Source organism: Miniopterus natalensis, chromosome 3 (assembly GCF_054644295.1).
Source record: "Miniopterus natalensis isolate mMinNat1 chromosome 3, mMinNat1.hap1, whole genome shotgun sequence".
Lineage (NCBI taxonomy): Eukaryota > Metazoa > Chordata > Mammalia > Chiroptera > Miniopteridae > Miniopterus > Miniopterus natalensis.
This window is the reverse complement of record NC_142083.1, coordinates 35,448,613-35,466,592: the sequence shown is the minus strand read 5'-3', so window position 1 is coordinate 35,466,592 and position 17,980 is coordinate 35,448,613. Positions and strand designations below refer to the sequence as shown.

Sequence of the window (17,980 nt, the reverse complement as noted above, 5' to 3'; positions counted from 1 at the left end):
CAGATTTTTTTTTTTTAAATAAAATATTTTTTCAGACATAACTGAAGCTTCTATATACCTCCTACCTGACCCCCCCTCCTCTCTACCACTTCAAAGGTGACCACTATTTTAAAGCCAAGTGTATCATTCACATGTACATGTTTAGACAAATAATAGTATTATTGGATGTATTTAAGTTTTACATACATAACAATTGGCTGTATATTTATTCTACTATTTTTTATTCAAAATATATTTTGACATTTATGTTGATGCATGCAATTTTAATTCATTCACTTATACAGCTAAAAATCGTATTACTAATTTCCCATTAATGATCATTAAGAGTGCTCTTCAACTTTTGCTGCAACAAACAATGCTACAACAAACTTTCTTGTACATGTCTCCTCACACATATACTGGAGTTTCTCCAGAGTATAGTTGTAAAAAAACCAATTACTCAGTGCCTATTCTTTTTAAAAACTATTTTTTTGGTGAATTAACTTTATTACAGTAAAAGCATATCCCATAATTAACAGGAGAATCTGACTGAAGGTAACCTTAAGATACTTTCTGTGGAAAAGAATCTCTGAACTCACTTGTTTTAAGTCATCTCACAGTGCCTAGTTAGCAAAGTCACCTAGAGCAAAAAGCAATACATCTCATTAACAAGAAATTACCTGTGCAATATTTTTAGAAGACATGATTGCCTGATTATAGAATATGCGGCCAAAGTGATTTTGATCAGGAAATATTTCTGCTTGTCGACGTAAGTTTGCCCCTCCTGAATCAACTGAAGACAAGGGAAGTGAAAGAAATAAGTACATTTCTATGAACAACATATGCTACACACAGGAAGACTTGTATCAATGACAGCATCATTTCTTAATCACTTTCACAAATGTCTTTCTAAACTATTCTATAGTATCTTTCTCCAATTCCCCAACGCAGCCAAAAGGATTCAGTTTTCCTCAAATCCATTAGGCTCTCCTACCCCCATGCCAAATTCACTTGAAATGTGTAGGGTAATCTCTCCTTTGAGGACCAGCTAAAGCCCCAGAAACACTGTAAATGCTTAACCAGTTCAGCTAAAAAAACTGTCTTTCCCTCTTTTTATCTAATACAAAAACCACCTACAGAAGTTGTGTGACAATTTATCACATACTGCCTCCTAGTGTTGTTTTCACTGCAGATGAGAGTGGTGGGTAAGAACATCAGCTGAGTTCAAAACCGAGCTTGGTGACCTCCTAGCTTTGCAATCACAGGCATGTTTCCCAGCCACCCTACGCCTTGGTTCCCCCACCTGTAAAATGAACAGGTGGGATGACAACAGTAGCTATCCCACAGAACTCTTATTGGGGTGATACGAAATAATGTGTCTGACATACTTAGTTCAGCACATACTGTGAGTGCAGAGTAATACTACAAAGAGTGAGTTAGTCCCATACCTATTATTCCTGCCTACAACCATAAATAAGGCTTTTATTGTCATTTGGTACATTATATCTTGTTTCCAATCATTACAAGCAGGCTGAAGACAAGGACAACATAGTACTCTTCACTGCACCCCCTACAGTTTTTGGCACAGCACCTGCAAGCAACAGGACCTCATTTGCTGTGTTCTATATGTACAAAGTAGTCAACCAGGCAAATTCACCTTCACAGAAAAAAAAAATCTATCAGTTCCTGTTCAAATACTCACATAAATGAACACTATATCTTGGCATTTTATAAAACTAAACCAATAACCAGAAAGTAGCAATTTTATACTGTCTTGCTTTTATGTTCTTTTTGAAATATCTGTAGATTTAAATGTATTTTAATTTTAAATATAAATGTACTTTCATTCAAAATTAAATGTCCTTACTAGACTTCATTGGGTGACCAAACTAAGAAATACCAAAAGCCCAGCCGGGCGTGGCTCAGCGGTTGAGTGTCGACCTAGGATCCAAGCGATCAGGGTTCGATTCCCGGTCAGGGCACATGCCCGGGTTGCGGGCTCGATCAATGACTCTCTCATTATTGATGTTTCTGTCTCTCTCTCTCCCCCTCTCCTTTCCTCTCTCTGAAATCAATAAAGATATATTAAAAAAAAAAAAATTCTTAAAGTATTTAAGTGTCGATCACTATGTTGTACACGTGAAACTAATATATAATACTGTATGTCAACTGTAATTGAAAAATAAATTTTAAAAAATTAAAATTAAATTTCTTTAAATTTTATCTGCTCAAATTATATACATACTCGGCCCTGATGAGGTAGCTAAGTTGGTTGAAGCATTGTTCCAAAATACCAATTTTGTGGGCTCAATCCCCAGTCAGGGTACAAGAATCAGCCAATGAATGCATAAATAAGTGCAACAACCAAACAACAAAAATCAATGTTTCTCTCCCCCCCTCCTTTCTCTAAAATCAATGCATTTTTAAAAATAGTTTATTGATTTTTTTAGAGAGAGAGGAAAGGAGTGGGGGAGAGAGAGAGAAACATTGATGTGAGAGAGAAACCTCAATGGGCTGCCTCCTGCACACCCCCTTAGCGGGTATCAAGCCTGCAATCCGACCGAGCATGTACCCTAATCACGAAGTGAACCAGCAACCTTTTGGTGCATAGGATGACACCCAACCAATTGAGCCACACCAGCCAGGGCTCAAATCAATAATTTTTTTAAAAAAATTATATACATAAGCATTTTAACATCATACTTCACACTCAAGAGATCCAAAAATATTAGCTATTATTTTTTCAAAGTTTGAACCCATTATGGTTAACAGGAAAACAAAATATATAGAAGGAAAAAAGCACACACGTGTAGAGAAAAAATTGGCACAAACCAAAATACTGTCAAGGGTTATTTCTCAGTGATGTTATTATGGGTAGTTCTTACTTATATTTTCTCCCAGAATTCCCAGCCAAGAACATGTATTTCTTTTGTAATTATGAGACAGAGAAACCAATAGTTTTTAAAAATACTCACTGATAGTGTCATAGACACACACACACACACACACATACACACACACACATATCCTTCTAAATAGTAATCTATTTTACCAGCTAAAAATTGTTCATTTTAGAACTCTTTTGACTTGCCCAAGTAGATGCAGGGGAGCCTGTTTTGCAGTGCAATTTCTTGTGCCCGTAAATGTTTTTTCACAGTCACTGGGTAGTAGGTACCTCCTTTAACAGTGGCGTCATTGGCAAAAATCATGCATTCTACACTGAAAGGCAGAAATTTCATTGGAAAGAGAATATGAGGGATTTCTTCACAGTTTAAGTCCAATTACATCATATTCCAAGACACTCCAATGCCACCTTAAACTTCTAGTACATATGAACAATGACAGGCATTAGTAGACAATCTTAGGATATAAAAGCAAGCTTTAATCACAGGTCGAATATTTATTTACGTACTAGAAAATGATCACTTTTAACAAGCATCATCAGTCTTCCATTAGTAGTGAAACCTAACAACCTAAGCCACATTTCATAATGGTTATTTGAATTAAAGGGCCCTAAAAAGATAAGAGTAGTAATAATGGCACCCCCCCCCCCCAAAATAAATCCAAGTCTCAAGAAAATGTCTCATAATTAACCTTCAAGTTTCCTTTTAGGAAAGTAATTTGCAAAAATAAAAACTGACCCATCAAGATTACTTATTTTTCATGCTTTCAAAAGTTCTTCAACATTACTGCCATATGCTTTTCTATAAAACTAAAAAAAATTTAAAATATAACATTCATCTTGCTTAAAGAAACAACAGATGCAATCTTTAAAACAGCGTATTAACAATGTGTACTATAATGGGTCATAACAGTACCCTTTCTCACCAAAACCAGTTTGTTAGGTGCCTCAGCCCACAAGTAACACACAAAGGCCAGGGTGGTGAATACAGGTAGCAGGTTAAGGAAACTGCTTAGAACCCAACTGCCTGAGGTCAAAGCTGAGCTTTGCCAGCGGCTTGGGCAAATTATTGACTCTCTAAACCCCAGTGTCCTTATCTGCACAATAGTTATGACAATAATAATACCCATTCTCACAGAGCTATGGTGCAGATTAAGACAGCTAATCAGTGGGAAGTGTTTACTAAATGCCTGGCATGGCAACTTCGCAGAAAATGTGAGATAATACATAAATATATACAAATACATCTAACATAGCAATCTAGGTTCCCTAAGTCCACAGTGGTTCTCAAATGTTAGCCTTTGAGAACACTGATTGCAGGGCCTCACCCCCAGAATTTGATTTAGTTCTTGGAAGACCTGATAATCTACATTTCTAACAAAGTTCTTAGGGGATGCTGATGCTATCTGGGGACTACACATGGAGAGCGAGTAGCCACATCCTCTTAAGACAGTGATTTTCATCCTCGATGTGAAAAGATCACCTGCAGAGCCTGGGAAAGCACACAAGCAAGGTTTAGAGAGTAAATAACTTGCCCAAGATGAAGCCACTGGCAAAGCTCAGCTTTGATCTCAGTTAATTGGATTCTGAGCCCAATACAAGTACATCTGATTCAGATGGTGTTTATTGGTGTGTGTTCCTCCACCTTCTTGCCAGATCTCTGTGCCTTCAGGGGAGGTACAGCTATAGCCATTTGCCACTGGCCGCAGGCATTCCTGGCTTCTATTCTATAAGCTATGGTTTTTTCCCCTTCAATTTTTGTCTCTAAAGCTCCACAAATGAATCTAATACATGTCTGTCCTAAATAATATCAATAGCATAAAACTTGCATGCTAATATGCAAAGCTGTGAGAGCTGGATGCCCATGCCCTGTCAACCTTCCCGACCCTTGAGGTTGAGTGTAAGTAGGGTACTCACCCTGATACTCTCCCAATGCCTGTAATAATGCCACCTGCAGAGACCTCCTCATTACCATATAATTGGTAACCTGCAAACTGGGATAATTCCAGAAATGGAGACCTGAGAGGAAGGAAGGATGTTGCTTGAATTAAAGTCATTAAAAAAAAAAAAAGCGTATTTAAAGACTTACATGTGGGGGGAAAAAGACATTTTTCTTTAATGAGCCAATGTTTCAAATATGCATATTTTATGTAAAAATCTACAAAAAGAGTATCTAAAACAAAACCTAGTGTGAAAATTTTGGGGATTTATATGGTATAGTCATACAACAGAACACTAGGTACTTACTTTAAAAGATGTTTACGAATGTGTTTATTAATATAGAAAGAGCACAGCACCTAAAACTTATGTAGCACTTACTATGTGCCAGGCTCTCTTCCTAGAACTTTCAGAAACCTCATTCATTTACTCCTAAGAACTACCTTCTCAGGTGGATCCTCTTATAATCCCACTGATTAATGAGGAATCTGAAACACAGAGATTAAGTCACTTGTCTAAGTCACTAGTAAGTGGCAGAGCTAGGTTTTAATAACCAATCTGGTTTTTGTGGGGGGTTTTTAACCACTGTTTTATTCTAGCTCTTAAATGTTTAAGATACAGTAAGTGAACGGGAAAGGGGGGTTAGAAGACCCACATTTAGTATGATTCCATTTTTCCTGAAAAAAATCATGTGTCTAATACACATACCAATGAAAACGGTCTACATGGATATATGCTAGGTATCAGCAGTGTTGTCTCCAGTTGTGTGTGTGTGTGCCTGTCATAAAAATACTTCTGGAGTCTTTATTTCCTTCTCTCCACCCCACATCCACCTAATCCAACCCTCCAGGAAACCCTGTTGGGCGAGCTCTGTCAGAGCCCGACATTCTCAGCATCTCCACTACCGGCCCTCTAGTCCGCGTCACCCGTCTCTCCTGAACCACTGCAACAGCCCTCTAACTGTCTCGGTGCTCCCACCCTTGCTGCCCAGTCACTCACAACACAGCAGCCAGAATAACTTTGTTCAAACATAAGTCACATACTTAAATGTCACCTGCTCAATGAGGCCTGGCCTACCCTACCCTCATTTAAAATTGCAACTTGACCTTCATCTTCTCCCTTACTCTAGTCTACCTATTCTTCCTCCTATAACAGTTATCACCTTCTAACACACTATAAAATTTATGACACTTATCATTTATTTTCAGTCTCCTCCTGCTGCAATGTGAACTCCAGGAGGGCAAGGATCTTTGTCTATTTTGACCATTGATGTATCATTAGCACCTAGAACGGTGTGCAACACATAGTAGACTTTCCATAAGCATTTGGTATTGAATCTTACAAAAAGAACCAGAATTTAAAATCATCTGTTTACAAAGTTAAAGTCCCATGGAACAGAGAACACTGAGTAAGCACTTGGGTATATACCAACCCTGGGTCCATAAGGCCATCGACTCTTTCCCTGGCTAACAGTTTTCCTCTTGATGTATGGCGTTCTCTGGCTTTCTCGCTACCTCCTATAATACACAAAGGATTAGATTAGATTTACATGCAATAATGTCTCTGTTTAACTTAATGCCAGAAAAATATACAACACTCAAGCCACAATATAGAGCTTTTAAAAGTTCAACATATCCTGTGAGGAAAGGCTTATTTTTCAGATCATTCGCTCAACTTACAAACTGCCAGTTTTCTGAAGTTAGTAAACAGGTGTGTGTTTGTTTGTTTAAATCAGTTTATCCCTATTACAATATTATTGACTGAAACTATGTATGGTGTCAGGTGGGTACTAGATTTATTGTGGGGGCCACTTTGTAAGTTATATAAATGTCTAACAACTATGCTATACACCTGAAACTAATATAATATTAAATGTCAACTGTAATTGAAATTTTAATTTAAAAAATAAAAATCAAAAATAAACTAAAATCAATCTTTCCCTGATTTCACAGCATATTATACATTTTCTGAATTCACTAGTATTTACTTAAAAAAATAACATAGTGCCCACCAGGTGTGGCTCAGTAGATTGAGTGTCATCCCCTATACACCAAGAGGTCGCTGGTTCGATTACCGGTCAGGGCACATGCCTGGGTTGCAGGCTCCATCCCCAGTAGAGGGCGTACAGGAGGCAGCTGATCAATGTTTCTCTTTCATTGATGTTTCTATCTCTTTCTCTCTCTCCCTTCCTCTCTATCTAAAATCAATAAAAACATATTTTAAAAAAAAGAGGTGAGCTCCCATGTTAAGGAGAGATTAAAAAAAAAAAGAAATAGCATAGTATTTTCTCTGCAACTTGGCATTGCAAATACTGCCTCATCTCTAACACATTTATTAAATACCTACTACAAATATCTAGCACTGTGCCACATAAAATTTGAAAAAATCCTACCTTCATTTGTACCAGGTAAAAAGCACTGTTTTAGAAATGACTTCCATAGCAGCACAGCAAAATGTATCTAATGGTGCCATTAGCGTGACCCAGGACTTTCGAAGTTGCTCCAAATAGGAGAGGGTTACATGCTTTCCTTATACAGTAATTACAAAGTCCCCTTTTGTTAGTATCTTGACTCAGAGGCTGTCTTTGGTGTTTCCTGATGTTGTTCCAGATAAAGAAAATTACAATTACTGAAGAGTCTGCTGAGGCTGCTTGAGGTGAGAGGTGCACCAAACCTCACCCAGCCTGACGGCTGCCGGGCTCCAGCTGTCAGGATGTCAAGAACACACTTCCAGAAAACCAAGGCAACAAATCAGAAGGATCAGACTATACTTTGTATGTTTATTTTCACTGTTGCCCAAGAATTTCACCTTAATATACTCCTTTTTTTTTTTAATCCTTCCTTTATTGATTTGAGAGAGAGGAAGGTGGAGAGAGAGAGAAACGACGATGTGAGAAACATCTACCAGTTGCCTCCTGTACACGCCCTGACCAGGGACTGAGCCCGCAACCTAAGTATATGCCCTGACTGGAAACTGAACCCACGGCCTTTCGGCCTTTTTGGCGTAGGAAACGAGGCTCCGACCAACTGAGCCTGCGCTTAATATGCTCTTGGTCTAGTGAAATGTTCAGCTATTTAAGAGAGCTATTTCTTTGTTCCTTTAGGTGAGAAAATAAGTTCCTATCTATTTCAAACAAGCTTCCAAGTATAACCTTGTTTTACAAACCAGGACCCTTTCCTGTATCTAAGAGGACTTTTTTTTTCTGAAGAGGTGGATGGCATATTTTAAAAATTAAATCTGTCTTAAGGTTACAAAGAAAATAATATCATATATCTACTCTTTTAAAATGAAAATAATTCTGAGAAGGAAAGACTTAGTTACAAAACAGTGTAATTTAGTCAAATAGCTTTTCTTTTTTCTCCCAACCACAAGGAATGCAGAGTTCCCCACTGAGGTGGGTTTAGAGGTAGGGGAGGGAGTGGGGGAGGGAGGGAAGGGCTACCAAGTGGCAGAAGGAACTTCCCGGAGGGACATGTTCATTATGCTGATTGTGGTGATGTTTTCACGGGTGTATACATATCATAACTCAAACTGTACTCTCTAAATGATGTGATTCATTATATATAAATTATACCTTAGTAAAGCTGTTTAAAAATAAATAGTAGCCTGGCCGGTGTGGCTCAGTGGCTAGAGCATCAGCTTGTACAATGTAGGGTACCGGGTTCGATTCCTGGTCAAAGGCACATACCTCGGTTTTGGGTTTGTGCCCCGTCCCTGGTCAGGGCACATGTGGGAGGCAACCAGCAGATGTATCTCTCTCACATCAATGTTTCTCTCTCTCCCTCTCTCCCTTCTACTCACTTTCTCTGAAAAAGCAATGGAAAAAATTTCCTCAGGTGAGGATTAAAAAAAAAATAAAATAAATAAAAATAAATAGTAAAAGAATAATGAACCTAAAGCACTGCCAGGAAGGCCCAGCCTTGGTGACTATCCTTGGAGAGTCAGGTGACATAAGTGCCCACTAAGGGGCTAGCAAGGGAGGATGGGACAACAGAGAGATGACAAAAACGTTTAAGTACTTAAGACATCATTCTTTCTTAATTCTTCCTAGAGTTTGAATTTGCAATTTGGAACAGCTAGTGAATTCCGGTTTTATTAAGAAAGACCAGAAAGAGGGCCATCCTGATACAGATTCTCAGATGACAGAATTAAGTTCCCCTGGCATTTAAACTCGCCGCCAACGTGGCTCAGCGGTTGAGCATCGACCTAGGATCCAGGCAATCGGGGTTCGATTCCCAGTCAGGGCACATGCCCAGGTTGCGGGCTCAATCCCCAGTTGGGGACATGCAGGAGGCAGCCGATCAATGACTCTCTCATCATTGATGTTTCTCTGTCTCTCTCTCCCTCTCCCTTCCTCTCTGAAATCAATAAAGAAATATATATATTTTTTTTTTAAAAGAGCAAGTCATGTGAATTTAAACATTAATTAATTAATTAATTAAACTGGCCTAGGACATATGGACCACAAATAGATAGCATGACACAGAGTATTAGCTTTCCAAGGATTATTCTTAAAGATTTTGTGTTATCTCCATTTCCACAGATTCAGGGCCAGAAAAGCCTGTTTCCTTCTCTCTCATTTACCATATTGCATCATTGCTAAGACATACATTTTGTTCACATTTTAAGATCCCTGAAATCAGGAAGCATTTTACAGTTTATCTGTTTATTTATTTTTAAATCCTCACCTGAGGATATGTTTTTTGGGGTTTTTTTCATTGATTTTAGAGAGAAGAAGGAAGAGGGAGAGAGAGAGAAACATTGATTGAAGAGAGAAACATCGATTGGTTGTCTACCGTAAGCACCCCGTCTGGGGATTAAACCTGCAACCTGGGTATGTGCCCTGACCCCAGAACTGAACCTGTGACCTTTCAGTGCACAGGAGGACGCTCCCACCAACTGAACCACACGGGCCAGGGCAAGAAGCATTTTACAGTTTACAGCATCTTTCTATCACTGTCACCAGGGGGCAATCACACCATAGCCATCAGTCCAGCGTGCCAAGTGTGATGCTGTGGCTGCAATAAAATCTGAAGAAGCAATAGTTGAACAATTGATGAATTTAAATTTCTACTTTCCCCAAATAGTGGAAGTGCTATATGAGCAGAAAAACTGGCCAATAGGAAAAAATAAAATTTCTGAATACAAACAAGCACATAGTCTTGAAGAGTCAAAAGCTTAACACTACTAGTTTTCCCTAAAAAATGATAACTATAAAGGGACATCTTAATTAAAAGTGTAAAAAGTAATATAAATGGAGCCACTTCGCAATAATATAAATGGCTGCCACTTCAAGCTGCCTTGCAGGTCTTACTCCTCAGACCTTTGGAAAGTCAACACTGAGGAAAATTGCCTTTGGACTGGGCCTAAAGCAGCATTGTATTCTAAACAACTATTGGCAAAGCTATCAGGAAAGCAGAACAACTACTGGACCGAAAATTAAAGACATTCTTTAGACTTATCATCACTATGTTAGCTCATCTATAGAATTTCCTTCCTTAGCTTATTAACGCCCATAAAAATTCCTTCATTTTCTATTCATGCAAGTATTCCCCTTAACTTTCTCATAAATACCTTTGTCTTCACCTCCTAATTGGAACACTATTTGGGTTTCGGCCTGAATCAGTGCTTCCACGATAGCTATTCTTTTGGATCTCAAATAAATACTTGTTGCCTCTTACTTGGCCTTTTATTTTTAGGTTAACAACAGCATAAACTGAAGAATAAATACCCCGATCAGTGTGGCTCAGGTGGTTGAGCACTGTCCAATGAAGCAGAGGGTCCCCAGTTCAATTCCTGGTTGGGGCACATGCCGAGGTCGTGGGTTCGATCTCTGGTCAAGGTGCATGCGGGAGGCAGCCGATTGATGGTTCTCACATTGACATTTCTCTCTCCTCCTCTCCTTCCTCTCTCTCTAAAATCAGTAAAAACATATTTTTAAAAAGTGTTTACCTAATCTTATTTTCTGTGCTCGTCCATGGAGTTCATTTACTAGTGCTTTCATCTGTTCATAGTTTTCCTAAAACAGAAACAAAGAAAGAGTAAGATTAAAAAGCAATTATCTTTTTTACCAAAATAAGAGTTAAGAAGAACATCATGTGCCAACTCCATATGGCCTCCACACTGGGCCACCCTATCCATGTGATGTCCCTGCTAGGCCATTCTGTTGTATCAAATGATTAATTCCTGCCTGTAGCTTTGTTCAAGCTCTTCACTACCACCACCCCCCTCTGGTCCATCTATCCAAACAGCACCCTCTTTTAAAGCCTAATGCATGTCCCATCTCATCTCCAACACCATTTCTGGCCACTCTTACTCATTTTAACATCTTAAACATCTACTGAGTTTAACTGATCTCTATTTTATTTTTTATTTTAAGGAATATAAGCCACATAGTCCTTCATTTTTAAGGGTTAGAATGACATCTTATTTTTTCTATCCTACTTATAACTTTTTTGAGGAGATTCTAACCAATGCAAAAATATTTGCTTACTGACAAATTACACTTAAAAAGAAAGCCTAGGATTTGGAAAGGTGGATCCTATTTTATGTTTAAGAAGGAATAAAACTCTATATTTGCATATGTTTAGAAATTTTCTAGAGTAATATACAAAAATATATAAATACTGAGAAGTGGAAAAAGTGCAGAGGAACTTTCACTTTTATTTTGTAAGTTTTGTTTGAGCAGCACATTGCTTTAAAATAATACTTAGCTAATTATTTTTGAAAATTCAGAGCTTTACCCACTAACACATTTTGTTCTTCATGTTATAACTGGTGATTTAATTTCCTTTACATGACACAATGCTAAGCAGCTTTCCAGCTATTCAAAATTAGATGAATTCACAGTCTTTATGATATAGTTCCATTATTTCCTATTTTCTACAGATCTGAGAGTTCCTGAGGTCATGGAGCAATCCTACTTTGTGTGTTTAAAAGTGAAAAAATGGTTTTTCAGTGACATCATTTGGGGCTCATTCCCAAGCGAGTCCATCCAGTCATTACGACACACTCAACAGCACTGGAAAAGGAAGGAATAGACAAGTTGCATGATAGCAAATTAAAGAGAGGAGGGGTTTCACCAACATGTTCAGCAATCATTTAGTGTGGTTTGTTCTCATTATTGTTAACTTTCCTTCATGGAAATTATCAAACATATACAAAAGCAAAAGACTAGTCTAATGAAATGTACCCAATGCACTTCAACAATTATCCATATATGGCCAAAGTTGTTTCATTTATGGCCCTTGAATTATTTTGAAGAAAATCCTAGACATAACACTTGATCTATAAGTATTCCCAAATCTCTAAAAGATGAGGACCACTATGGATATTTGGGGATATTGTCAATAATTTGTTAATATCCCCAAATATCCAATTAGTAAAGACATTTTCCCAACTGTCAGATATATTTGTTTTTTACAGTTTGTTTATTTAAATAGGCTCCTACATACCCACAATTGGCTGATATGTTTCTTAAGTCTTTTCTAAAATGCAAGTTCTACAATCTTTTTTGTCTTGAAATGTTTTGTTCGCCTCAAAGATTTTTCCCACAGTGCTAAATGCATCCCCACAGTGTCTTTTAGCAAGTTCTTCCCTTGTAGATCTACTAGAGGCTTATGGGATTCCAGTGTACCTTTAGTTTTTTATTCTTTCCCCCCTACCTCCACTCCCCTCCCGCATCCTACCTGCTGGTCTCCTGCCAAGTTTGCAAACCACGGGTTCAGGGCTGATGAAATACGGTTCACATACATACAGAGAAAATAAGTAACCCTCTATTTAAATCATACCCAAACCTCAGGGTACAATCACTGCAGTCAATAACGTCCAATTTGGAAGGCAGCAATAAAAGCCAAAGCTGGTTATGCAAGTGATCTTTACCCTAGCTAAGCTAGCCTCCCATTAAAAAAATAAAGAGAACTGTCACTACCAAGCTTTTCTGAAGCACACAGTGGTAGGAGAAGTGAAAGTGGGCAGTACATATTACTGGTCTAACATGAGCGACTAGGAAAAGTAGGCAGGGAGAAACTAGATTGTGATCACGGCCCTGTGTGCCATCTCCCATCCAAGGCATGGCTTTACCTTTGTTCCCCTTTTATGGGTTTTTTGCATCAAAGTTTACTACTTGTAGCTGGAGGTCCCAGGAGATATGGCTGCACCTAAGTGAAATCTTTTAACATCCAACATAACTTGAGAAGAACACACCCACTCTCTCCACGCTATTTGTTATCTGTGGCAGGCAGTATTAGCTGCTTATCCATGTCCATTCTTCTCATCTTCCTTGATGAAATCTCAATTTTACTCAAGGTGGAAACAAGACCAGCTGGAAATGTAACATATCCTGACCTTCTTAGGTAGACATGTGGCTGTGTGACTAAATTCTAACCAATGAAATACAGGCAGAACGTATAACTTCTAGAAAGACTCCTTAAAAAGAGGACAAGCAGATGAGAGTGTTTATTTGGAACTCAGACATGATGGTTGGAGCCTAAGCAACCATCTTAGACTATGAGGTAAACTGTATTACTTGTTCAAAATTCTTCGTCCCCTCCTATCCTTGCCGAGGTTCACTGTGAGATTATACTTCCCCACCCCACGGTCCATTATTCTGTATATATTACTTGCTTTGTTCAGGGGAATGTGGGCAAATGTGACAGTGTACCAACTGCAAGCAGAGGCTTTAAGAGTGACAAAGTGTTTCCACACTCTCCTCTTCCGCCCCGGCCTTCCACTATGAGAGGAGTCGTCCCCCAGAGCCACTGCCCCTTCGGTCTGGATCCTGGATAGGAAACAAGGAGAACAAGCCCTGGCTGGGTAGCTCAGTCAGTTAGAGTCCTCTCGATATACTAAGGTTTCAGGTTCGATCCCTGGTCAGGGCACATACAAGTAACAATGAATGAATACATAAGTAAGTGGAACAACAAATCAACGTTTCTCTCTCTCTCTCAATCAATAAAAAGAAAGTAGAACAGATCTGAATCTGATGCACTGCTCAGACCAGAACTGCTACAACCAACCCACAGATCTGAAAGTAAAAAATAAGTACTTGTGGGTGGAAGGATTGAGCAAAAAAGAAAAAAAAAAAGAGAAAACTCATGGACACGAACATGTGTTGATTGTGGGTGCTGGGGGTTGGAGAGAGGTATAGGGGGGATAAATGGTGATGGATGGAGACTTGACATGGAGTAGTGAACACACAATACAGTGTACAGATGATGCTGTGGAACTGTGCACCTGAAACCAGTATAATTTTGTTAACCAGTGTCACCCCAATAAACTCAAAAAAAAGGAAATAAATAAATACTTGTTATTTTGGACACTGAGATCTTGGGATTGTTTGCTACACAGCATTACTGAAACAAGAGCTGACTAATACAGATTATGAGATGACCTTGGGCAGAAGAGGAAAAGCATCAGGAGTTAGTATTTCGGGCCTGGCCGGGTAGCTCAGTTGGTTAGAGTGTTGTCCCAATATGCAAGGCTGCAGGTTCAATCTCCGGTGAGGGCACATACAAGAAGCAACCAATGAATGCATAAATACATGGAGCAACAAATCAATGTTTCTCATGCTCTCTCTGCATTCCTCTATCTCTCTCAAATCATTTTTTTTTTAAAGTTATTTCTTTTTTTGAGAGAGAGATAACATGGGACAGACTGAAATTTCCAGCTCTGAGCTTTCAGAAGCTGCAAGTTGTTTGTTTGACCTTGTAAATAGCTCCCAGTTCCAAGAAAAGCCATTCAAAGGTGCTGTAGGATAAGTATTTTCTATTTAACTAAAGTTTGATAAGCACAACTTCCAAGGCTAGCTGTCCTAGGCCAGTGGTTCCCAAAACTGGAAGGCACTAAGCCCCAGGACTTCATTAAGCATGTAAACACCAGAGCCAAAAGGTCCGGGGCGGGGCTTAAGGCAGCTCCCTATCCAACGAGCTCCCCAGCTGGCAATGCTAAGCCAGGTTTTGAGAACCACTTATTTCAAAGACACAAAAAATAGTGCCAATGCTAAAAGTAAACTAAAATGTATTTGATTTGGATTTTTTTTTCTTTCCAATCTTCATGACCCCCTAGTGCGTCCCAGAATCATGACTGAGGCTCCAAAGAAAAGAATAGAAGCTGGTAAAGTGTGTCCACCTGCCTCCTACTCCGGCCAGTCCCGGGCCCCGGAGGCCTGGCGCTAGCGGACGTGGGGCGGAGGAAATCTCAGACTCCCCGGGGCTCCTGGCCCGCGCCGCTCACCCAGCCTACCTGGTAGATGGCAGAGCCCGAGTCCGGCTGGGTGCCCAGCGTGGCCACCGCCTCCCCGTGATAGGCGCGCGGCCGGGGGGCGGCAGCGCGGACGCCCCGCCACAGGGCTAGCCTCGCGGTGGCCCACATAGCGAGGGACGAGCACGACAGCGCTGCGGGCCCGGGGCTTTCCTCTCGCTTCCCCGCTTCGGGCTACGGCTCGGCGCCGGCTCCGGCAGCCCCTACCCGCCTGAGAACCTGCCCGAAACACTCCTGATTCTCTGGCGGACCCAGGCACCGGCCCGCACACGGGCCCGTGATCGGTAGGCACTACGCACCACACCCCCAGCCTCAGCCAATAAGGGATGGAGGAGCAGTCTCGCGAGACCCTGTACTATCGCGAGCCCAGGAGCACTGCGAGTCCAGGGCGGAGAGGCCTTGCTGCCAACCTCGGCGCTGAGTTGGCGAAGGGCCTTTGGGTTTCCTTGGACTCGGTTTTAGTTTGTTTTCTATCACGCTTTCTTCTCCTCCTGCTAATAGGGTATTACAAGACTTGAAAAGGCCTATTCTTATATGAGAGCTGCAAACTGAACAGACATTAAGCTGCCCTAAGAAAACTCTTTAGAGGAGATATTCATTCAACAAAAGTTTCTTCCATGTCTTCTGTGTCAGGTGCTCTTCTGGCACTGGGAGTGCAGTGGAGAACAAAGTGCCTTCTTTTATAAAGTGGAAATATCATAAACAAGTAAGCAAAGAAAAATTCTAATAGTCATAAATTGCAACTTAGCTGTACAGTTTAATGTACTTCTGAAACTGCCTATAACAAATCTGGGCTTCCTCACAGTCCCTCACCCACTGGACAATGAAAAAAAATTAGTCCATGTAAGTCTTTGATTTAATTTTTGTATACGGTATTAGATAAGGGTCCAACTTTATTCTTTTGTATTTGGATATCCAGTTTCCCTAACACCATTGTTGAAAAGACTGCCCTTCCTTCCTCTATTGCATAGTCTTGGCTCTCTTGTCAAAAACAGGGTAGGAAGAGATTAACCAAAGAACTTATAAGCACATATGCATAGCCCATGGATACAGACAATAGACAGGGGAAGGCCTGGGTGGGGTGGGAGAGGGGTGGAGGATGGCAAAGGGGGAAAATGGGGAGCATCTATAATACTCTCAACAATAAAATATATATTTTTTAATTTCTTTATTGATTTCAGAGAGAGGAAGGGAGAGGGAGAGAGATTAGAAACATCAATGATGAGAATCACTGATCAGCTGCCTCCTGCATGCCCCCTGCTGGCGATCCAGCCCACACCCCCTGCATGTGCCCTGATGGGGAATCCAACCTCGATATCCTGGATCATATGTAGGTCGATGCTCAACCGCTGAGCCACACCCTGCCAGGCAATAAAATAAATTTTTAAAAAATCATTTGACCAAAGTATATGCACCAGCTCTTTGGGCTCTATATTCTATTCCGTTGGTCTGTATGTCTGCCTTTATGCCAGTACCACACAGTTGTGATTATTGTAAAGTTGTAAGTTTTGAAATTAGTGTGTTCCAGCTTTGTTGCTCTTTTTCAAGACAGGCAAATAACATGGGCTTCAGAAACAGGGTACCCAAACCAAGAAAGAGGGGTAGGGAATTCACAGAATAATGGCAAATGGAAATCCCAGGATGACAGCTGTACTGCACATGGGGAGCTATGAAGCCACTGGCACCCATTAAAGTAGGAGCTCCAGAAAGTTTTTTTTTGGGGGGGGGGCAGTATCTGACAGTATAGCAATGTAGAAAATTACAAGCAGAGGCATTTAACAGGCTTGCTGGAGGGTGTGGAAAGTTAAGTCAGGGGTTTAAAAACAAACAAACAAAACCCAAAGCAAATGAAAAGTGAAGCAATTACTAAATCCAAGAAAAACAAAAATTGTACCAGATAGGAAATAGCATCTTAGTACATAATGTGGTACAGCAGTGAATAATTACGATAAATACAATGAAAATAGTAAATATGGTTTAACCCCAAATTGTAATTAACAGTGAGAGAAAGCAGGAGGGAAGTGGGGAGGGGTGAGTTATAAGAAAGCTAAAATTCTTTTTAATTATTTATTTTAGAAAGTAAAATTTATTTGTTGTTCCACTTATTTATGCATTCTTTGGTTGATTCTTGTATGTGCCCATATCCTTTGCATATTGGGACGATGCTCTAACCAACTGAATTACCAGGCCAGAGCAGAAAGCTAAAATTCTTATGTACCATAACAAAAAATCAATTGGCAAGGCCCAACATTCATAAATTAGAGATAATCATTTTTAGAAATGTGTAATACCAGAACAGCTTGTGTAAAATCCCACAGCGCTACTTAACTTTTTAAGCCATGTGTAATACTTAATTTTTAAAAACATAAAACAATGCATATTAAAAGGTTAGTACAGTACCTAGCATAATAAATGGCAGCTTCTTGTTTTGAAAAGTGACAGGTTTTTAAAAATTTGGGCAGGGGGAAATGAAGGTAAAAAAAAGTCAGTTTAGGACACAAAATGTATGATATGAAGTATTTTACCTTGCTACAGTTTGGCCCAAAATTTAGCTTTGCATTGCAAAAGTAAACACAAGGATTCACACAGCTCATATAAAAAAATCAGACCGATTGAACAGAAGCCCAAGTATTCCTAGCACTGAGACCAAAGAGAAGTATCTACTATAGATTCCTCTAAATAGGATATTGGATGATAAAGTCTACAACTTCATTATAGCAAAATTAGTTTCTTTAGGCTTTTAGACTATTTCACATAATGTCCCTAAACATGAGTAGGCAAAACAATGTAGCCTATATTCATAGCTCTGTTTTGCTTTTTAATTGACTTTTTTAGAGGAGGAGAGAGTGAAACATAGATAGGCTGCCTCCTGCATGCCCCCTACTGGGATTATGAGTAATC

The 17,980-nt window shown here is 39.7% G+C and overlaps 1 protein-coding gene across 2 annotated transcripts in view; it reads right to left on the bottom strand.

Moving 5' to 3' along the window:
- Positions 1 to 15,319, bottom strand: part of MCCC2 (methylcrotonyl-CoA carboxylase subunit 2) — a 45,128-nt gene extending 29,809 nt beyond the window's left edge. The window contains exons 1-6 of one of the 2 annotated variants that reach the window (XM_016213901.2): positions 15,062 to 15,319; positions 10,772 to 10,838; positions 6,252 to 6,336; positions 4,799 to 4,900; positions 3,071 to 3,198; positions 660 to 772 (exon numbers count right to left, since the gene is read on the bottom strand). In XM_016213901.2, the coding sequence (XP_016069387.2) occupies positions 660 to 772; positions 3,071 to 3,198; positions 4,799 to 4,900; positions 6,252 to 6,336; positions 10,772 to 10,838; positions 15,062 to 15,190 (624 nt within the window). In that variant the 5' untranslated portion in view covers positions 15,191 to 15,319. The remainder of the gene's footprint in view (positions 1 to 659; positions 773 to 3,070; positions 3,199 to 4,798; positions 4,901 to 6,251; positions 6,337 to 10,771; positions 10,839 to 15,061) is intronic. The other variant, XM_016213902.2, reaches the window with a different exon arrangement.
- Between the last annotated feature and the right edge of the window lie 2,661 nt (positions 15,320 to 17,980).